The sequence below is a fragment of the Choloepus didactylus genome, chromosome 3 (genome assembly GCF_015220235.1).
Source record: "Choloepus didactylus isolate mChoDid1 chromosome 3, mChoDid1.pri, whole genome shotgun sequence".
Lineage (NCBI taxonomy): Eukaryota > Metazoa > Chordata > Mammalia > Pilosa > Megalonychidae > Choloepus > Choloepus didactylus.
Genome location: NC_051309.1, coordinates 124346049 through 124370276, shown reverse-complemented (window position 1 = coordinate 124370276; position 24228 = coordinate 124346049). Strand labels below are relative to the sequence as shown.

Sequence of the window (24228 nt, the reverse complement as noted above, 5' to 3'; positions counted from 1 at the left end):
AGCCTACACAATGGGAGAAAATATTTGGAAACCACATATCTAATACAGGTTTAATATCCAGAATATATAAAGAAATCCTTCAACTTATTAAAAATACAAACAACTCAATTAAAAAATGGGCAAAAGATTTGAACAGACTTCTCCCTAGAGAAGATAAACGAGTGGCCAGCAAGCACATCAAAAGATGTTCAACATAATTAGACGTCAGGGAAATGCAAATCGAAACCACAATGAGATACCATTTCACACCCATTAGAATTGCAACTATTTGAAAAATGGGAGATAACAAGTATTGGAGAGGATGCGGAGAAATGGAAACACTTTTTTTTATATTGCTGGTGGCAATATAAAATGGTGCCACTGCTATGGAAGACAGTTTGGCAGTCAACAGAAACCTAATTATAGAACTATCATATGATGTGGCCAACCCACTACTAGGTATATATCCCAAAGAATTGAAAGCAGGGGCTAGAAGAGGTATTTGCACACCAGTGTTCATAGTGGCATTATTCACAATTGCCAAAAGATGGAAGCAACGCAAGTGTCCATGAACTGATGAATGGATAAATAAAATGTGGTAATATATCTAACATGGAGTATTATTCAGCCTTAAAAGGAATGAGGTTCTGATACATATGACTATATGCATGAACTTTGAAGACATCATGTTAAGTAAAATAAGCCAGACAGAAAAGGACAAATATTGTGTGATCTCACTGATTGGAAACAATTAGAATAAGCAAACTCATCGAGTTGAAATCTAGAATATAGGTTACCGGGGGCAGGGTAGGGATAGGGAATGGGAAGTTAGTACAGGGTTGCTATTTGGAATGATGGAAATGTTTTGGTAGTGGATGGTGGTGATGATAGCACAGCATTGTGAATGCAATTAACAGCACTGAAATACATGTCTGAATATAATTAAAATTGAAAATGTTGGATTATATGTATAGCAACAGAATAAAAATTTTAAAGAATCCATGGAACTGCTCTACATGAACCATAAGCCCTAAGTTAAACCATGGACTTTAATTAATAGTACAGTTATAAAAAGGTGCTATCCTCAATTGGAAAAAATGTCCCACACCAATGCAGGGTGTTGGTGGTAAGGTGATATATGGGAATCCTGTAGTTTATGCATGATTGTTCTGTAAACCCACATCTTCTCTAATAAAAAATAATATTACTTACATTATGAAATATTTCAAGCATACACAGAAGTACTGAGGGTACTATAGCAAATACCCTGGGTATTTTTCTACATAAAGGAGAAAGTTCAGTGAAAGAATTATACAAAATTAGGGCAGCTATAACCGTGATATTGTACATGTGCTAGAGTAAAGATTATCTAAAATAAAAAGGCAAATAATCCATTTTAATTTGTTAGTTTTCTTGCTCTCAATTAAAGCTACTTATGAAATTTAAAACTTCAAAAAATAAAATCTTAGTTCCACATCCTGATATGCCAGCACTAATTGCTTATTAATACTGCCCTTTTAATGATAAATTCTAAGCTGTTTAAAATAGTTCAGCGTCTGCATTCATGTTCACAATCACTGTTAGAATTTAGAAATGGCACTAATTTAAGAGCAAAGTCACAGATACAGAAGTTAATAAATTCATCTTTTAGGAAAAAATATCTATTACTTGTCACCTGATGCCTGTGTCTGCATGAAATTGTGTGGCTCTAGCTTTGAGAATCTGGTCATATCAATTAATGCCATTTTTACTCAATAATCCCCTAGTTGCAATGTTTTATAACAGAATTATAACTGCCCTTTAAAAATAATACTGATTAACTGAAAGCATAGTAAATCCAGCTTCCTTGAAGACTAAGCAAGAATGTCCTCTTCCTGGCTTTCCTTAAAGCATAAAAACTATTCTTTACTTCTGATACTTAGTATATCACAACATGTGCTATTGAATTATTTATGATAAATTCTTGCTATTGTCTATGTTTCCCCACAGTACAATACCTGGCATATTGTAGGTGCTCAATAAATGCCATTTCTATTGATTGGAATTTGTTAGATTTTTCTGGAGACTGCCTTCATTGTCTCTACAAAGCCATCTTAGAGTTTCAGTTTGTTTTCACATAGCTAGCAGCTGAGTCACTGATGTGTTCCTCATGAATTTGACACGAAATGCTTTCTTTCTCCTGTGTATGCCTAAATTCAGGTGCAAAGATGCTCAGCTTCTGACAGTTAATTATGGCCTAATTAGGGCCAAGAAGTAGTAATTCTGCTCAAGAATTCAAGAATATGATCTCTTCTTTGTTAGGCTAATTGCTAGAGAAGCTTCCCGGTGAACATAAACGTCAAGCTCTTCGTACTTTCTGTCCTCAAAGTGAGGGCTACAAATAAAATGTTGAACTTTTTAGATACAGTGGTCATATTTCTGAAGGAATATCTAGATAATGATGAGATAATGCTGTGGTGGTTTGGAGATGTAGGTACCCCAGAAAAACACGTTCTTAAACTTAATCTATTCTGTGGGTGTGAGCCCATTATAAGTAGGACCTTTTGATGAGGTTACTTCAGGTAAGGTGTGACCTACCTCAGTCAGGATACATCTTAATCCTATTACTGAAGTCCTTTATGAACAGAATGAAATTCAGACAGAGAAAACCAGGAGAAGCCAGAAGCTGATCATCAGCAGAATCTGGAAGAGAAGGAAAAGGCCAGGAGGGGCCACCATGTGCATTGATATGTTACAGAGGAGTCCAGGACCGAGGATTTCCAGTAACCAGCCCCAGAATGCCACAGTCTTCAGGGAGAAAGGATTGCTTGAGAAGACCATGATTTGGACTTTTTCCTAAGTCAAAACCATGAGCCATTAAAGTACCATTGATTAAACTGATCCATTGTATGGTATTTGCTTGAGCCAACCAGGAAACTGAAACAAATGCAAGTAGAGGAAAGTGAAAGATCATAATTTGACAATAATTAGATAGAGTTTCAATTTTTCTTAGACAATCAATATTTTACTTTGAGAAGTCTAACTAGTATCACTAATATGTTATTTAAGGATATTTTCCTTTTGCATCCCTGTCTCTAAGGGCAAATAGTAGCATAAGACATGGATTAATATTTAGGCAACTTTCTGGTCTACACCCTTAAGTGCATTTTCTGTTTAGAGTAGAGGGGATGAAAATGTGTACATTCTTTAAAATTGATTTAATATTATTCTGTGGTAGTATGAAGAATGACAAAAAAAAAAACAAATTTTATTTTGACAGTGTGAGTACAGTTTGCTTTAAGAAATATACGTCCTTGAAATGTATTGGTAAACTAATTAATTTTAAATAAACCACTGGAGTTCCCTCTCAAACTTTATTCTGTGAATAATTTTACAGATGAGGAATCCATTCATATAAGTTAATATTCATCTGGATACATGTTTGGCATTCATTAATTTATATATTAATCTTATAAAAATAAAAATTAAAAAGCTGAGTAGAAAGTATGGGTCTTCAAAAGAATTAATTCCAAAATACAAAGAGAAAATGGAGGAAATGGTCAGGAAGAAGACTCTCCAGTCCAGGAAGAAACTTACGTTTTGATGGAAGCTATTAAGGATTTACACACAAGAGACTGAGGTCAAGGGGAAACCACCAAAAGGAACCACCTACCGTGTGATTTGCAGCCATGCTTACAAAGAGATGAAGAAAACTATAAACGGTTTAGAATAAGCTTTGATGTTGTAAGTGTTAACATATTGATTGGAGTTAGGATGAGCAATGCAATTCCAAGGACAAACAGTACACCACGGTGGCCTGAAAATACTATTCGAGGTAAGAATTTTAAAAGTTAGTTGAAAAGTAATGCTCATTTGCTTGATTAGTGAAAGGGGATATTTTCTCTGTCTTTCGGGGGAAATTAAAGAATTCATTTAGCTCATTCTGTCCAGTTTCTTCTGATATACAGGTGGTCTCCTGGTTGTATTTGCCTACCACAAAGTATATTTATTGATGAGGAGAATGAGCATTTCCGTTCATCTGGCTTTTAGATTTACCTCAAAATTAGTCCCATAAAGCCTTCTTGCCCAAAGAGGGGAAGAGAAATGAAACAAAATAAAGTTTCAGTGGCTGAGTGATTTCCAATGACGTTGAGAGGTCATTCTGGAGTTATTCTTATGCATGATATATATATATATATATATATATGTGTGTGTGTGTGTGTGTGTGTGTGTGTGTGTGTGTGTGTGTATGTGTATATATATATGTGTATATATATATCCCTTATTAGTTTTTAGTGTGTTGGAATAACTAGAAGGAAATAACTGAAACTGTTGAACTGCAACCCATTAGCCTTGATTCTTGAAGATGATCATATAACTAAATAGCTTACACTGTGTAACTCTCACACTGCCTTCTTCAGAGTATGTACAGATGAGTAGAAAAATGGAAACAAAAATTATATGAATAATAGGGGGGGACAGGAAGGATGTGATATTTTGGGTATTCTTCTTTACATGTATTTTTATCCTTATTTTTATTTTGGGGGGGATGATGAAAATGTTCAAAAATTGATTGTGGTGATGAATGTACAACTATATGAGGATAGTGTGAACAGTTGTACACTGATAATTTTATGGTATGTGAATATATCTCAATAAAACTGAATTCTAAAATGTCGGTCTGAGTAGAATAAGACAGTTTTTTGAGACCCAATTTTATATAATAGAAGATAAAAGTTTTCTCTTCTTTCATAATTTTTACCTTTCTGCAAATAATCATATTTAGCAGTTTGGTGTATATCTTTATATTTTTCTTTCTTTGTGAACACATGCACACACACACATTAATTCATTCATTCGTTTATTTATTGAAGGCCTGTCATGAACCAGGCATTGTTTTAGGGGAGGCAGATATTGCAGTGAACAAAACACAGCCCCTGCTCTCATGAAACTTACACAGATACACATTTTTTATTCTAAAAATGTATTAATACAATAGATACTGTGCCATAACCATATGTGTTACCACACAACAATACCTAATTCACACTTTTCCACAACAGCGCTTCAAGTTTCACCTTAATTTTGTTTCTTCTATCTGTACATCCTGAAATAGTAGTCTATACTCTCCATCTATACTTTTTCACTTTCCATTCATGCCTCAACTCAATAAACTCTGGGCTGCTTCTCACACCGTTCCACTTAAAATACAGTTTCTTCTCATACTGTTCTACTTAAAATATAGTTTGCAAGGCTATACATGCTTATTGCCAAATCCAGTTGATGCTTTTCAATTCTTACCCTCTCTGTCTTTTCTTAAATTGCAAATTTTAAAACAATCTCATACTACACAAATAACATTTTTTCCTGAACCATTCAAGAATTAATTGCTACCCCTGATGCTCCATCATCCCCAATTTTTAGCATTTATTTCCTACAAACAAGGACAGTCTCCCATATAGCCACAAAGCAAGCAATTCAAGATACTAGCATTACTATTCCCACTTTATCCTCAGAGCACCATTTTAGTTTTGCAGCTTTCCAAATATGTCCTTTATTGTAAACCATTCCAATTCAGAGTCCTGTGTTGCATTCATTTGTCATATCTCCTTAGTCTCTTTCTACATTAGTATCTCTCAGCCCTTCTTTCCTGTCATGACCTTGACAGTTTGAAGATTATAGGCCAGTTGTTTTGTAGAATGGCCCTTAGTTTGAGTTTGTCTGATGAGATTCAGTTTCCACATCTTTAGCTGGAACATCTCAGAAGCAATGCTGTGTTCTAATTGCATCCTATCAAGTGACAACTGATTTCTATTTGTTCCCTACTCATGGGACTTTGGTCACTTTATTAGGATAGTGTCTTTCAGGTGCCTCCACTGCAAAGTGACTTTTCCCCATTTTTCCCACATTAATGTATTTTCTAGGGAGGTACTTATGGACTATGTCAGTATTCCATTCCTTATCAAAATTTTATTGATTTACTTATATCAGTATGGAATCAGGGCTTCCTATTTTAGTGGGTATAATTTTGATGCTCAAATTTTCTCAGATTTGGCCGGTAAGAGCTCCTTCAATCAGGCCTCTGTGTCCTTGTAACACATTTCCCTCAATCTTTGAGCCCTTCCTGACTTTCTATCTCAGTTATATTTCATTTGTTTTGCTGAAATTTCAGGTCAGTTAGATTACTTTTAATCTTGATTCTGCCATCTATAATGTCAAGTATACCCCCCAAATAATGAACATCTCTTCTATTTCTTTATTCAAGTCATGAATAATATTGATCAGTGAATCGAAGCCAAAGAAAGAGCCTTGTTGTGCTTCTCAAGAAGCTGTCTTCCAGATCAAGGGTCCTCAAGAGATCCTCAACCAGGATTTTGTAGATCTCAATCAGGGTTTTGTAGTATATTTTGAAGAATGATCTGTCTGTCAAGCCTACTGCTACCAAATCAAAGGCACTGTCAAACCAGTGACTCCACCAAACTCCTATATTCCAACCATCCTCTTCTTGAAATAAAATAATCTGTTGGGATCCTTGGTGGGGAGAAGAAAAGAGAAGAGCTAGCAATGCTGTTTTGGACTCAGAGACATGATTGGCAGAACTGCTTCCATACATGAATCCAGTGTTCAGAAATCTGGAACTTCCAAATCATCCCCCCATTGCTAGTAGGAGCTTTACTTATAGCCCACTAGTGATTTCAAAGCATTGGAGAGGGGGTAAAAAACACCTTAGTTTCTGTCCCACCTGGCACACAATATACATTCAGATATAATTACTCATCTAAGCATGGGAATGAATACTTAAGATTATTGTAAATCAAGTAATTCAAATTTTACATAAATAGATTTAGCTGTTCAGTTAGCTTTATGTGTTCCATGGAAGAGCTTACAAAGCCAGATGTCTTATTACAGTGTAGCCCTCAAGTCTTATAGCAGTAAAACTTGAGCAAGCCACAAAGTTACTGAGTTTCAGTGTTTTTTTTTTTCAGTTTGTTTGTTTTCTGGTTAAATGGAATACCCCTGCTTGCTCCACAGAGTTGTGGAAGCCAGAAGAAATAAAGTAAATGAAAATTTGCTGTAGACCATCAACTGATATTAAAGTGTGAGATTATCATTCTTATCACTAATATATAGTGCTATCATACAGTTGAATTTTCATTATCTTATAAGAAAAAAATCCTGGGCAGATTTTTCAAATGCTGCATCTCACCTAACACTGATACTTTTTTAAAAAAGAAATTGAAGCTAACTTGGCAGGGCTTTTCTCTTGGATCCTACCTCATTCATTCTTTTTGAAATGTTCACAAATCATCTATTTAAAAAATTGTTCTCCAATTGTTTCTTCGATCAGCATTAAGCCTCACTATCTGGGTTACAAAGACTTCCTTTCTTTAACTTGGAAATTAGAACAGATTCACTTCTCAAGATTTCTGGCATTTTCCTCTGCTCCTTGAGTTTTTTAGAAATCACTATACTAACTCATAAAAAGAATAGAAATAACATCAAAATAGACTCTGTTGTTAAGAATTCAGTTTCGTGGCCTGGTGGGGCAGGTGAGGAAGACGGGGAGAATACAACAACTTCACTACCTCTCTTCATCTCTATTTCCTAATCCATAAAATGAACATGAAGAATAAATACTACCTCTCACTGTTGTAGTGAGGATTAAATACAATAAGACATGTGAAAGAGGTTTTTAAATTATAAAACTTTATGCAAATGTATTAGTGACACATGATTATTCTGGAATAATAATAAAGTTATCATTTACTGAATGTCTCTCCTTGCCTAATTCTGTGTTCTCTTTCAATACTCACAGCAACCCAATATGTATTACTATCCATCTCTATTTTAAAGATGAGGAAAATGAGGATCAGGGGGGTTAAGTACTGTCCAAAGTCACACAGCTAATAAAAAGTGAAACCAAATTTAATTCTCAGGGCTGACTCCAAAACCTATGCTCTTAATCCTTGCCTCAGATTCTGCCCCAGACTCCCCACTATTTGGCCCCAGAGGCTTGAACTCACTATAAGCAAGAACTGCCCTGAAACCTCTCCTTTGTTTTCAGCTGCTACCAAAACTTTGTGTTGCTGGTTCCAAATTTTTCAGTTTCAAAACCGTTTTATCTGGAAGAGACAGGAACCACATATTTGAGTAATAGTTCTGAACTTGCTTATTTTTCTGGTAACACCATCGCATCTTTTCCAAGCAGCAGGCCTCTTTTTCCCTTTTTTTTTTTTTTTTTTTTTGCAAACATTTACATTTCCTGTATTTAAAATGTTTCATAAGCCTCAATTCCTTTTGCCTCTAGCACTAGGTGAGAAGATTTCCAATCGAATGAGAAAGGCTTGAGTTGGTTAAATACACATTTGGCCAAGTATACATTCTGCATGAAATAATTATTTAGTTAATAACTCATCTCCATGAGTCCTTCCCAAATTTCCTACCCATACTGATTTCTCCTTCTTTTAATTTTCTTCATGTTTACACTAACAGATATTATCACATTGTCATGTACTTGTATGAAAACGGTGGTTTCATAAGTGAATGTTTTGTATCTTGAATGAGATCAAAAATTATCAAGAGCAGTGACAATGCCGTCTAAAACTTGCTTAATAATGCTTAGGAAGCACATTTCTTTAGCAGTTATTTACATTGAAAATTAGCAGAATTGTGGTTATTGGGAAACTTTGACAACTACATGATCAGAAAAGTAGACGTAGCTTGTATGATGTTCCCTTGCATTAGTGACAGATATCACATCTCCTACAAAACCATCAGTGTGTTACTGCAAGTGACGCGTCCAAAGAACTCACAGTTGCATTATCATTATCATTTGAACCTTTAAAAATACATTGAATTATTCTTCCAAGATTATATCATGTTGGCCTTTCAGTTAAAATCAATTTTTAAAAAATGGGTTTGAAGCTTAATTCTACTCTTTGTAATTTAGTTCCCAAGAGTATTTTTATATTTGCTTTTACACTCTCTGCAATCTTCATACTCAGAATTTCCATGTTTTCTTTTTAAGAAATCCTTTTAAACTTACATAATAACTATGGAATCAATCACTTTTTAAAATGTCATGAACAGACAGGCACATCTTGACCCAATTGAAAATTCATACAATTTGTGATAATAACACTTCTGGATAAACATCCTTGGCAAAATATCTTTGAAAAAATAACAACGCCAAAAATCAACATTCAATTTAGTTTGATATATAGAAGGCATTGCCATGTTTTCTAAGACTATATTAATAAGTGATTGTAATGAAAAAAAAAAAAGAGGCACTGTGGGAAAAATGTAAGGGCACATTTCCTTGCTTTTTGGAAAAATGTAATCCTGAGAACTAGTTAAAACATTTAATCTAAAATGGTTTCTCAACAATAATGTAAGAAATGTCCAAAACATTTTCTTTCTCTTTGGAGAGATCTTAAAGTTTATTCCAATTAATTCTGTTACAAGAATTCCAAAAACAACTTTTGTTTGGGGAAATATGAATTTCAAAAGTACTGGTTTAGATTCAAATGTATTTCAGATGTTAAATATGAAGCTAATTAAGGTGAGATTTGGGGAGGTCAACAGTAGAAATACTGAATTGTTCATGTATTATTTGGGATAAAGTTTCTCTTCATAGAAAAATTATTTTAAGATTTAGGAACCATTGTTTTGTTTGCAGAGAACATCTCTTCCATCCTGTATTGACAATTTTTTTTTCCCTTTTGTCAAGGTATCAGATACACACAGGACTTCAACATTCTATCATAAGACCTTCCCAACCCAACTGTTTACCTCTGGACAATGCAACCCTACCTCAGAAGCTGAAGGAGGTTGGATATTCAACACATATGGTTGGAAAATGGCACTTGGGTTTCTACAGAAAAGAATGCATGCCCACCAAAAGAGGATTTGATACCTTTTTTGGTTCCCTCTTGGGAAGTGGTGATTACTACACACACTACAAATGTGACAGTCCTGGGATGTGTGGCTATGACTTATATGAAAATGACAATGCTGCCTGGGACCACGACAATGGCATATACTCCACACAGATGTACACTCAGAGAGTACAGCAAATCTTGGCTTCTCATAATCCCAGAAAGCCTATATTTTTATATATTGCCTACCAAGCTGTTCACTCGCCGCTTCAAGCCCCCAGTAGGTATTTTGAACACTACCGATCCATTGTCAACATAAACAGGCGGAGGTATGCTGCCATGCTTTCCTGCTTAGATGAAGCAATCAACAATATAACCCTGGCTCTCAGGACATATGGTTTCTATAACAATAGCATTATCATTTACTCTTCAGATAATGGCGGCCAGCCCACGGCAGGAGGAAGTAACTGGCCTCTCAGAGGTAGCAAAGGAACGTACTGGGAAGGGGGGATCAGGGCTGTTGGCTTCGTGCATAGCCCACTTCTGAAAAACAGGGGGACAGTATGTAAGGAACTTGTGCACATCACTGACTGGTACCCCACTCTGATTACACTGGCAGAAGGGCAGATTGATGAGGACGTTCAATTGGATGGCTATGACATATGGGAGACCATAAGTGAAGGCCTTCGTTCTCCTCGAGTGGATATTTTGCACAACATTGACCCTATATACACCAAGGCAAAAAATGGCTCCTGGGCAGCAGGCTATGGGATCTGGAACACGGCAATCCAGTCAGCTATCCGAGTGCAGCACTGGAAACTGCTCACAGGGAATCCTGGCTACAGTGACTGGGTTCCCCCTCAGTCATTCAGCAACCTGGGGCCAAATCGGTGGCACAATGAACGAGTTACGTTGTCAACTGGCAAAAGTGTATGGCTTTTCAACATCACAGCCGACCCGTATGAGAGAGTGGACCTATCTAACAGATACCCTGGAATCGTGAAGAAGCTTCTGCGGAGGCTCTCACAGTTCAACAAAACCGCAGTACCTGTCAGGTACCCCCCCAGAGACCCCAGAAGTAACCCTCGGCTCAATGGGGGAGTCTGGGGACCATGGTATAAAGAGGAAAACAGGAAAAAGAAACCAAGCAAACATAAGGCTGGGAAAAAGAAGAAGAAAAGTAAGACAAAGAAGAAGACACCGCGCAAAGCAGCCTCATTTGCAAACTGCCATCCAGGTGTTGCTGTCGGATAAGTACCATTTTTTCCTTTTGGTTAAACCTACATCAGTTCTTACCCTTTTACCTGCTTTTCCTGCAAGCCAGTAAATTTAGGTCAATAATATCACTGCCATAAGCCTCAGACTTGTTTTCATGTTGTGCCACTCCAGAGATTCTACCACCTGGCTGCCTCACAGAGAACCATTCCGCTCAGTGCCAAAGATGCTACTTACTCTTATGAGCCACGCTTACAGGACGGAGATGCTTATTTCTCTTGCTTCTTCATAAAAGGTGGTCAATAATGAGTTCAACTGCTGTGCTTCAGTTAATTGATCAAACACTATGCCTTAAATTATAAGAGGGGACTATAACTTATAGTCAACAAACATGCTGATTTGATGGAAGTTACAGGGTAACATGAGTAAATTACCTTGGATGAAACATAGACAAAGTTCTGTTACTTCAGAGGCTGAGAAAAATATATTTTCTTAGTAAATTTTTGTATCTCTCTCATGTTAAAAAATAGTGTCTTAAATTAATCCTATTTCATGTATCATTTCCTGTGAAAATAAGCTGTTTTTCTCACATGTGAACAGCTTGCCCTTCATTTTATCATGTATGAGGGAATGGCAAATAAGAATGTTTGAGCACACTGCCAAAGGAAAAAAAAATGAATGTAGCTATTTTCTAAACACTTTAATAGAATGACATTTCATAAAGGACATAATTTATTTTTGCAGAAAAATTAATTATTTTGTTATAAAGATCTATTGTTGACTTTTTAATTTTATTTTTACTTTCTGCATACTATTAGAAGAATTTTATTTCATATCTTCAAGATTTACCAAGCACTGTAATGCTACAAGTTACTGTAAGACTCTGTGAATTTGTAAAATATAAAAAGAAAATTATTCAGAAACAATTACAGTTGTCATTGTTTAACAATTATTTTGAATGTAATATGGTGCGTATTTTCCTTACTATTTACTTGGAAACTCAGTATTTGTGCAGAGTTGAGACAACATTTTGCATCTTTCAAATAAACTTTTATTTATGTATCTATGAAAAAGATTTATTTTATGGGACTAGCAAATTTACCGACTTTTCTGATTTAACTTATAGATCAAATTATATTATGCATCTTAAAAAACAAAAATTATGTAGAAAGGCATTTGAAGTTATGATTTGCCTTCTGTAGTAATAGAATGAGGATTTTTCAAATAAGAGTTGTTTCTTCTTGGCTACTCTATAGAGAAAGATGTTCACTTGTAATTAAGAAATAACATTTATAATGACTCGAATCCTGAAAAGAGTGGACATTGTGGGGAGATACCAAGAAGTGGATGAAATGGATCCTGCCTGGAGTTGTGAAAATTTTTGTTTGGAACTCACACATGAAAGCATCATGCGGAGGACTGAAGTAGCATTATTTGCAGTGAAGTTTATCATAGACATAGATTGAAGTGGTTGGCCCTGGAGCTTCCTTTATAACAAGCCACAGAGCTTACCCTTGAAAAATCACAGTTTGCTAGAACTGTGAAGTTACAATTTCACCATAAAACTCTTTTCCATATTGCTGTTTTATTTGCAGCCAAACTGAAAATTCAGTGTCCCATTGTCTGTATCAGAAAATAATTTGTGGCTATGGCTGTATGTCTGGGATGTGAGTGAATATAAAACATTTTCTTCAAATAAAGAAAAAAGTAAACAAGCATTGGGGTGCATTTTTACCAGTGAGAACATCTACCAGGGCTGACATGTTTCATCTGAATTTATATACCCTTTCCTTACTTTTTAAACATATTAGTGAATATTACAGTTTTCTTGAGCAGTTCTGTTTATGATACATTTTAATACTCCATTTTGCAAGGTATTTATGAATTTGTCATTGGGATTAGCTCCCTAAGCATTTTATTCATAGGGTTCTTGAGCACACAAATAGTGAATTTGTCAGTAGCAGTCAGAATGTATGTCATTGACAAGAAAGAGTTGGCTTGCCAAAAGTAGCAAACCAAATTCTTATATCTTTCCTCTTAGGGAAACAGACTTATTAAAATTTATTTTTTCATTCAAGAAATGTTTTGTAAATCCTACTGTGTCTGGCAATATTTTAGATGCTTAGGATGCATAGGTGAACAAAATGGACAAAAATCCTTGCCCTTGTGCTGCTAACATTCCAGCTGAATGAGGAAGACAAGAAATAATAAAATAACTAATATGTAAATTATATACCATATAAAGTAGTGTGAAAAAAAAGCAAGAGAAGAGCAGTGTACTGGAGGATTCACTTAACGTCACATCCATCCATTCATTCATTCAACGTTTGTTAAGAGCCACACATAATGATATATTCTGGGGTACGATGATAAGCAATATCAGACAAGGTTCCTGCCTTCAGGTAGTGTACAGTCTCCTGGGAGATATAACCGTGAATCCATCCAAATGCTGCTCCTCTCTGCCCCCCATCTCTAACCTTCATATTTAACTTACTTTCTCTGTTATGTCTCCTCCCACTAAAATATAATTTTCTTAAGAGACTGTTACATTTGACTTACCTCTTTATTGCCAGTATATAAAACAATGCCTGACTCATGATCAGCACTCATTACAGATTCTTGGAATAAATAAGTAAAGGAAATAATTATACACATCCATACATTCAGCAACAGTTTACTTGAGTTTCTGCTTTCCATTTCTTGTACAGGGATTTTGGTGCTGCAAACAGATCCAATCAATCTGTTTTCCTGTTATCATAATAATAGCAGTTTTGTGATTTGCAGAAATTTGTACACCATAAAAAATTAACTCTAATAAGGAATGAAGTGTTGTAGTAAAAACTAAGCAAAACTCACACAAAATTGAAAGTGAAATTTCTCCATATTATCTTTATTACCCCCTTAGGAAAGAATACAATATTGGAATACTACTTTGAGTACTACAGAATGCATTAGCTTAAATGAGAATTTCCAGAAAAGGAGAGATGGGAGCTTACATTGTATATAATTTTTTATAGCAAGTTATGAAGCCAAACCAGCTATACCTCACATCCTCAGGTATTTTTTTTTTTTTTGCAAAACTCTCCAGCTTGGCAGAATGAGAACTCTGCTTTTTAAAGATATATTTTTCTTTAGCATTTCATTGGCTGTTGCATCTCTGCAAATTTCATTTATTCAGTGGTTAGATAGGGCTTATTAAAAGCATGACAACAAAATGCTGCCTGTAAGAGTTAGGTGGACAAACACATTTACTTAACTTTTTGTTTCATTTCTGTGATTTGAAAATTCCTTCCTCTAAAGCTTGCTAAAATCCTGTAACATTCTTTGCCAATTGGCTTATGCAATTTTGAAGAAAATCTGTCCTGACAATTGAAAAGGAACAAGAAAATTACATAGTATTATTAGAAATGTCTACACATATACTCTTTGCAAAAATACTTTAGCTGAGAATTAGAAGTGGAGAGGATCTTACCTCATGAATCAAATAAAAGTAAAATTTGCCTTTTTCAGAAACAATTTTCAGTAAGGTATTGCATTTTCACATACTTTCAACTTGTAAAATATCCACAACCACTCTTGCCATTCAATATATACACACATACATAAACACCAAAATCCAAACATCTTCAATGACTTCTATAACAGTTTTAAATTGTTCTTACTTGATTAAATGAGTCATTTTTTATAACAGCTTTTCACATATCCTAAAATTCACCTATTTGAAGTATACAATTCAATGGTTATTTTATTCACAGATTTGTGCAAACATCACCACAATTTTAGAATATTTTCATCACCTCAAACAGAAACCCTATACCCTGTAGGTATCACCTTCCTATCCCCCAACCCACCCCAGACTTGAGCAACCACTAATCTACTTTCTGTCTCTAGAGATTTCCCTATTCTGGACTTTCATGGGAAAGGAATTATATAGTATGAGGCCTTTTGTGACTGCTGACTTTTATGTAGCATAATGTTTTCAAGGTTCATCCATGCGGTAGCATATATGAGTATTTCATTCCTTTTTAATGACCAAATAATATCCCAGGTGTAGATATACTACATTTTGTTTATCCTGTCATCCACTGATGGACATTTGGGTTGTTTATGATTAATGCTGCTATAAACATTTTTGTACAACATTTTGTGTGGACGTGTTTTCATTTCTCTTTTGTATATACCTATGAGTAGAATTGCTGGGTCATTTGGTAACTTTATGTTAATCGTTTGAAGAACTGTCAGACTGCTTTGCAAAGCAGCTGCACCATTTTACATTCTCACCAGCACAAAAATTCTACTACAACAAATAACCCAGTTACCAAAAGTCACAAGATAGAAGATTAATATGCAAAAATAAATTGTCGTTCTATAGACTAGCTACAAACAATCTGAAAATAAAATCAGGAAGTAATTCCCTACACAGTAGCACCAAAAAGAATAAAATTAATAATAAAATTAACAAAAGTATAAAACTTACACACTCAAATTTTTCTTAACAAATTGTTAAGAAAAATTAAAGACCTTAAAAAATGGAGAAATATATAATGGTCATGGATATTGTGCTGGTTTGGATGTATTATGTTCCCCAAAACTCCATTATCTTTGATGCAGTCTTGAGTCTTGTGTGGGAAGGAAACTATGGGTGTTGATCGGGTTGGAGACTTTTGATTGGCTGTTTCTGCGGAAATGTGATCACTCAGTTGAGGGTGAGATCTTTCACTGGATAATTTCCATGGAGGTGTGGCCCTGCCCATTCAGTATGGGCCTTGATTAGTTCACTTGAGCACAATATAAGCTCAGAAAGAAGGAGTGAGCTTGCTACAGCCAAGAGGGACACTTTGAAGAATGCACAGGAGCTGAGAGAGGAACTGCAGTTTACCAAGACATTTTGGAGATGGCCTTTGAAAGCAGACTTTTGCTCCAGAGAAGCTAAGAGAGGGCAAATGCCCCAAGAGCAACTGAGAGTGACATTTTGGAGAGAAGCTGAAGCCTAGAGAGGAACATCCTGGAAGAGAGCCATCTTGAAACCAGAACTCTGGAGCAGATGCCAGCCATGTGCCTTCCCAGCTGACAGAGGCTTTCTGGACACCATTGGCTATCCTCCAGTGAAGGTACCCAATTGTTGATGCATTACCTTGGACATTTTGTGGCCTTAAGACTGTAACTTTGTAACCAAATAAATCCCATTCCAGTGAAAGTCAATCCATTTCTGGTATTTTGAAAAAGGCAGCATTAGCAAACTAGAACAGATGTGCAGACTTAATATTGTTAACATGGCAATTTTCCCCAAATTGAACTTTAGGTACAACTCAGTCCTTACCAAAATTTCAGAAAGCTTTTTTGTAGATATCAACAAGCTGATCAGAGGTGAAAATGAAAATGAAAAGAACCAAGAATAGTCTAAATAAGTTTAAAAAGAACAAATTTGGAGGACTAGGACTAACGTTTTTATATTTTTTTCTTTATTAGAGAAGTTGTGGGTTTACAGAACAATCCTACATAAAATACAAAAGTCACATATGTCACCCCAACACCAACACCTTGCATTGGTGTGCAAAATTTGTTACAATTGAAGACAGTACCTTTTTATAATTGTACTATTAATTAGAGCCCATGGTTTAACTCAGGGTTCAATGTTTGTGTAGCATAGTTTTGTGGATTTTTTAAAAAAATTTTATCTGGTTACAATATATACAATCTAACATTTCCCCTTTTAACCATATTCACATATATATTTCCATGCTGCTAATTGCATTCAAAATTTTATGCTACCATCACCACCATCCATTACCAAAACACTTCCATCATTCTAACTAGGAACCCTGTATGTTTTAAGCCTTAACTTCCCAATCCCCTATCCCACCTTATTCTTTGGTAGCCTATATTCTAGATTCTGACTTTATGAGTTTTCTTATTCTAATTGTTTCGAATCATTGAGCTCATACTGATCATGTCCTTTTGTGTCTAGCTTATTTCACTCAGGATGATGACTTCCAGGTTCATCCATGTTGTCACATGTATCAGGACTTCATTCCTTTATGTGGATGAATAATATTCCATTGTGACTATAGACCACATTTTATTTATCCATTCATTGGTTGATGGACATTTGTGTTGCTTCCATCTTTTGAAAATTGTGAATAATGCTGCTGTGAGCATCAGTATGTAAATGTTTGTTTAAGCCCCTGCTTTTAACTCTTTTGGGAATATACCTAGTAGTGGTTTTTCCAGATCATATGGTAGTTCTATAATTAGCTTTATAAGGAAATGCCAAACCATCTTCCACAGTGAACTGTACCATTTTACATTGCCACGAGCAGTGAAAGAGTGTTCCTATTTCTCCGTATCCTCTCCAATACTTGTTATTTTTTGTTTTCTTAATAGCAACCATTCTCATGGGTGTGAAATGGCGTCTCATTGTGCTTTGGATTTGCATTTCCCTCTTCGCTAGTGACATCGAGCATCATTTCATGTTCTTTCTGGCCATTTTTTATCTTTTTTGGAGAGAAGTCTATTCAAGAGTTTTGCCCCTTTTCAATGGGGTTATTTGTCTTTTTGTTGTTAAATGATTTCTTTGTATATTCTGGATATGTGGTTTCCAAACATGTTCTCCCATTGTGTAGGATGACTTTTTACTTTCATCATAAAGTCCTTTCGGGAACAAAAGTTTTTGATTTGAGGAGATCCCATTTGTCTATTTTTTCTTTTGTTGCTTATGCTTTGAGTGTAAAGTCTCTTCTTGCTCCTGATCATAGAGGTAAAGCTTCAGTCTCTCACCATTAGGTAGGAAGTTAGCCATGGGTTTTTTATATATGCCCTTTATCATCCTGAGGAAGTGCCCTCTATTCCTGGTGTTCTAAGTGTTTTTATTAAATAAAGGGGGTGCTATATTTTGTCAAATGCCTTTTCTGCACTGAGTAAGAGGATCGTGTGTGCTTTTTCCTTAATTCTGTTATTGTGGTGTATTACATTAATTGATTTCTATGTTGAACCACCTTGCATTCCAGGGATAAATCCCAGTTGATCATAGTATATAGTTATTTTAATATGCAATTGGACTCAGTTTGATAGTATTTTGTTGAGGATATTTGCATCTATATTCATAAGAGACATTGATCTGTAGTTTTCTTTTTTTGTTCAGCTTTGGTATGAGAGTGATGTTGGCCTTGTAGAATGAGTTAGGAGTGTTCCCTCCACTTCAATTTTTGGAAGAGTTTGTGCAGAATTGGAGTTAATTCTTCTTGGGGTGTTTTATAGAATTCCCTTGTGAAGTCATCTTGTCCTGGGCTTTATTTTGTTGGGAGGTTTTTGATGATTGATTCGATCTCTTTACTGGTAATTTGTTTGTTGGCATCTTCTATTTCTTCTTGAGACAATGTAGGTAGTTTGTGTGTTTCTAACAATTTTTCCATTTCATCTAGTTTATCTAATTTATTAGCATACAGTTGTTCAAGGTATCCACATACAGTCCTTTTTATTTCAGCTGGATTGGATGTAATGTCTCTCTTTTCATTTCTGATTTTGTTATTTGTATCCTCTCTTTTTTTCCTTTGTCACTCTAGCTAAAGATTTGTTGATTTTTTTAATCTTTTCAAAGAATCAATCACCTTTTAGTTTTATTGATTCTTTATTGCTTTTTTTCCCATTTCATTTATCTCTGTTCTAATCTTTGTTATTTCCTTCCTTCTGCTTGCTTTGGGTTTAGTTTGCTCTTCCTTTTCTAGTTCTTCCCATTTTGAGGTTAGGCCCCTGATTTGAAGTCTTTCTTCTTTTTTAATGTAAGCATTGAGAACTATAAATTTGCCTCTCAGCACTCTCTTCACTGCATCCCATAATATTTGGTAGGTTGTATTTTCATTTTCATTTGCCTCAAGATATTTCCTAATTTTGCTTCTGAATTCCTCCTTAACCTATGGTTGTTTAAGAGTAGTTAATTTCCACATATCTGTGAACTTTCCCTTTCTCCCTCTATTATTGATTTCTAGTTTCATTCTATTCAACAGCATACACATATACTTTTCTTATACCCGTCTGTCCCCCCACCATTTTTTGTACTTGTTACCAATTATATCTTTGCACATTGTACATCCAAAAATGTGTATTTGTCATTACTTTTTATGCATTTGGACTTTAGCACCCATAGGAAGTAAGAAGTGGCATCACAGACCAAACAATACAATACAATAATACTGGCATTTGTAATTACCCAAATGGCTACATTACCACAGGTCTTTATTTCTTTATGCTGCTTTGAACCACTCTCTAATGTCCTTTTGTTTCAGTCTAAAGAACTCCCTTCAACATTGCATGTAGTGCAGGCCTAGTGGTGATGTACTGCCTCAGCTTTGTTTATTGAGAACGTCTTCATCTCCCTCAATTTTGAAAGAGAGTCTCTGGATATGAAATTCTTGGTTGGCAGTTGTTTTCCTTTGACACTAAGTATTTCAACCAACTGCCTTCTTGCCTCCATGGTTTCTGGTGAGAAATTGGAACTCAATCTTATTGGGACTCCCTTGCAGGTAATACATTGCTTTTCTCTTGCCGCTTTCAGAACTCTTTCCTTGTCCTTTGCTTTTAATAGTTTAATCAATGTATGCATTTTTCTTCATGTTTATCCTGTTTGGAAGTTCTCTGAGCTTCTTGGATGTGCATATTGACATCTTTTGCTTAGTTTAGGAAATTCTCTGTCATTATTCTTTGGCTATTCCTTCTGTCCCTTTCTTTCTTCTCCTTCTGTGAACCCCATAATGTGTATATTGGTGCACATGATGGTGTCCCATACTATCTTAGGCTATTTTCACTTTTAATATTTCATTTTTCTTTCTGCTCCTCAGTCTGCTAAGGAGCTGTTGTCTTAATGTGTGTTGTCTTGAAGTTCACTGGTTCTTTCTTCTGCCAGCTCCAATCTGCTCTTGATGCTTTCCTGGGCATTATTCATTTCAATTAGTGTGATCTTCAACTCCAGTAGCTCTGTTTGGGTCCTTTTTAACATTTTTATCTTTTTACTAAGTTTCTCATATGGCTCATTCATTGTTTTCTTGATGTCCTTTAGTTCTTTCTCTGTACTTTCCTTCATCTCCTTAAGCATTTTTAGGATAATTTTTTTAAAAGGCTCTGATTGTCCACATTCTCATCTTTTTGGTGTTTTCTGTATCTTTATCCTCTTCCTTTGGATGGGTCATAATTTCCTGTTTCTTTGTTTTTCTTGTACTCTTTTTTTGCATGCTGTACATTTAATATTTTAAAATGTTAATTCTGGGAATTACTCCCTGGGATGTCTGCTTCTTGATTTTGTAACTAGTTGGTGATAAGGCAGAGCAAAGCTTTACTTGAGCTTCAGCCCTCCAATCAGGAAAGACTTCCCAAGGAGAAAATAGTGTCCAGGGTTTTCCCTGTCTTTCTGGGCCTCTGTCTTGTCCTGTACTTTGCTTGTTAGTTGTTTTGGAGTTCCCCTGTTTACCACAGTTTGGTTGCCTCCTCTGCTTCTCAGAAAACAGACCTCCGTCTCCCAGGTATTTGAAGCTGGTAGGCCTTCATCCTAGACTGTCTGCCTCTATAGATTTTTATACTCCTCTCATTGTCTTAGGCTGCTTTTGCCTGGAGGAAAACTCTGGGAGGAGTGTCACCCTGGGGAGAACTTTCACAATACAATATTTCCCAGCCAAAAGAGGGACAGAAACCCACAAAGGGGCACAGACCAGCTCCAAAGTGCCCTGGGGAGAGGATCAGGAAGGGCTCCAGAAGGTTCTCTGACAGCTCCTCAGAGCTGAGCTTTCCTGGACGGCCCAGCAAATGCAGCCCTTCAGCTAACTCTCCCTTCAGTTCCCCACCCCCACCTCCCCACCCGCACCCTGCAAACCTGAGGAAGGCCTGGGTCTTTAAATCTCCACCATCTCCACTCCTGTCCAGTAAGGGTTGAAACAGTGGCTGCTGCTGCCTTCTTCTGGGGTGGGTTGAAACAATAGCTGCCCTCAGAGCCAGGACACAGTGATCCTGATTTGCTAATTGAAAGCCGATTGGCTATGCATACCCCTGTTCTTGGAGAAGAGGATTTTTATGTCCCTTTCTGTCACCAGCCACTAGCCAGGAGCTGGACCCACGGCCCTCTGCCATGAGAGTGGGGGGTGAACATATGTAGCCGCTATGCAGAGAGAGTAATTTGCCATTCTTTACTGTAATTTATCAGCCTCTTCCTCCCACTCTTCCCTGGGTGTGTAGTGTTCTTCTGGCCTCTGGGGTTTCAATAAAGTTGTTTTTGAAAGTTTCTGCCTATTTAATAGTTGTTTTGGTGGGAGGGCTGATACTTGGGCCCCTCTACTCCACCATCTTCCCCAGAAGTCCTCCAATTTTAACTGACTAGCCCTATCTTGATTTCAAAAATTACTTTAAAGGTACATTAATGACAGGCTGATACTGGCATAAGGATAAACATATAGATAGATCAATGGAACTGAATAGAAAATCCAGAAATAAACCCATTTATGTACAATTTATTGAATTTTAGCAATGCAAGCAACAGGTGTTGCTGCAATAATTAGATATAATATGCAAACTAAATGAAATTAAATCCCTATCTGGCACCATATTCAAAAATTAACTTAAATAAATCATAGATCTAAAACTATAAAACTTCTGGAGGAAAATCTAGAAAATCTTTGTGAAAATCCTGGTTTGGACAAAGATTTCCTAGATATGACGTCCAAAATGCAATACACACACACACACACACACACACACACACAGTATGGCATATTGAAATTTATCAATTAAAAAAATGTTTCTTAAAACCTATTATTAATAAAATAAAAAAGATGCCACAGACTGGGTGAAAATATTTACACATAATATATCAGATAAGGAACTTGAATACAAAATATATAAAGAATATTTAGAACTCAATTATAAGAAAAGCTCAATTTTAAAATGGCTCAAGATATAAAGACACTTCACTAAAAAAGATATTCAAATGGCCAATAAGCACATGAAAAAATACTCAACATCATTAATCATCAGGGAAACGCAAATTAAAACCACCATGAGATATCACTACATACTCACGAAGAGCTATGGTCAAAAATATCAACAGTGTCAAAGTTGGTGAGGAGTAGAAGAATATAGACCCTTTATATATTGCTTGAGAGAATGCAAAATGGTAGAACAGTCTGGAAAGTGGTTTCATAGCTTCTTAAACATTAAATGTACATATTCAATGTTTCTACTACATGTCTACCCAAGAGAAATGAAAACATGTCCACACAAAGACGTGCATACAAATGTTCATCACAGCATTTTCCACAATAGTCAAAAGCTGGAAACAATCCATACTGTATCAACTAGTAAATGGATAAACAAAATGTGGTATTTCCATACAATGGAATACTACTCAGCTATAAAAAACAAAGAAACAATAAACAACTGATAGCTACAATCAACCTGGATGAACCTCAAAAATAGTTTATTAAGAGAAAGAAATCAGATACAAAAGACTACAAATTGCATGATTTCATTTATACGAATATTGTAGAAAAAGCAAAACTACAAAACAGTTTAATGTTTTTAATATCTATATACATTTTTATCCCGGTGACAAGCAAAGGTTTTCTGGAGCTGAGATCAGGTTTATTTCACCAACAATTCATTAGCAAGCTAAAAGCTGTTTTTCAAAAGTGGTGTATCTAGTAGACATGCCAAATCCAAGTCCCAAACTCCAAAGGTGTACCTCAATTTAGAGGCTGCCTCTTTTTCCCAGAGGCTACCTTTCAGCAAAAAATTATAGCTTAACTCATTGGTCTGGAGACATTCTGCCTCTAATATGTGTCCCACTAACACTTCTATTTATAGCTTTCCGTGATTGGAATAATGCACTCTAGCACCTATGAGAGGGGAAATTATAAGCATATGATTAAAATCCAACCCTAATTTCTACTATATATTCAGATGTAATAGTAAAAAATATATATATTTTTAACCATTTTTTCCTCTTTTTAAAGTTTTGCTCAAAGCCCTAACAGTTAAATTAGCATTTCCAAGATTGCAGCTACTGCTACCAGGATATCCTGTTATCTCCTGGTTAGAATTAGAGGAATGCAAAGGGCTCCAGTGGCAGAGTAGCCTAGATGAGAGGGATGGGTGAAGTGGTAGTTACCCTTTTTATCCCTTTCACCCTTTGCCTGTGCACTTCCCAACATCTGGGCTACATTCAGGCTCTTTCTTTCTGTCCCCTCCCATTCAACCAGAGCTCCATTTTATATTCTCTGGCTCCTTTGTTGACCCCTTCCTAGCACATTCCTGCCTGCCACAGAACTAGACACTTAGTTGCCTGTTCCCGGCATAGCTATCAACATTTGAATCCCTCTCTTCCCCAAAATTCCTCAGCATAAACAGACAGATGTGTAGGGCTACTGGTCCCCATCTGGTAACAAGGAGAGCTTAGCCTGATAAATATAATCAAAAATAGCTCCTGGGTCTTCTCAGAACCAACACAGAAATTAAATTCCCCAAACCCATGTCCTGTGTCCTCTTGAGCTTCCTCTTTGAAAATCCGCCAATGACCCAGCTGACCCAGCTATCCCAACCTGCCTCTAGTTTGTTACACTTAGCCCAATACAAAATATATTAAGTCCCATTTGTGCTGAACCAATCCCTATAAGATGGACAAACTTCTGTCAATCAATAGGATACAATCTAAGTTCTATAAAATTACTTACCAACTCTCAAAGCTCAAAGCTGCTTTTGCTTTCCTTGCTGCAGCAATTTTGGTATCCTAAATAAAATGCTGTAAATGGAGACTCAACTCTGATTTGGCTTTCAATAAGTTCTACCCCTAAACCTTAAAGCAGCTGAGATCATATGTGCTGGTTTGAATCTATTATGTACCCCAGAAAAGCCTACTTTTTTTCAATCCAATCTTGTGGAGGCAGACATATTGTTGGTGGGAACTTTCAATTAAGTTGCTCCCATGGAGATGTGACTCAGCCCATTCAACGTGGGTCTTAATCCCTTCGCTGGAATCCTCTATGAGAGGATATAAGGCAGATAAATTTTAGAGAGAGCTCAGAGAAGCGAAGAGAGTCAGAAGTCCAGAGACATTTTGGAAAAAGCCACTGAAAGCAGAATCCAGGAGAAGGAGGACCAGCAGACATCACCATGTGCTTCCCATGTCACAGAGGATCCCCGG

General features: G+C 36.1%; 1 protein-coding gene across 2 annotated transcripts in view; it reads left to right on the top strand.

Moving 5' to 3' along the window:
* The window catches only part of ARSJ (arylsulfatase family member J), a 70103-nt gene extending 56710 nt beyond the window's left edge, over nt 1–13393 (top strand). For both annotated transcript variants that reach the window (XM_037830533.1, XM_037830534.1), the window contains one exon: nt 9689–13393. In XM_037830533.1, coding sequence (XP_037686461.1) covers nt 9689–11090 — 1402 coding nt within the window. In that variant the 3' untranslated portion in view covers nt 11091–13393. The remainder of the gene's footprint in view (nt 1–9688) is intronic.
* The last annotated feature ends 10835 nt before the right edge of the window (nt 13394–24228 follow it).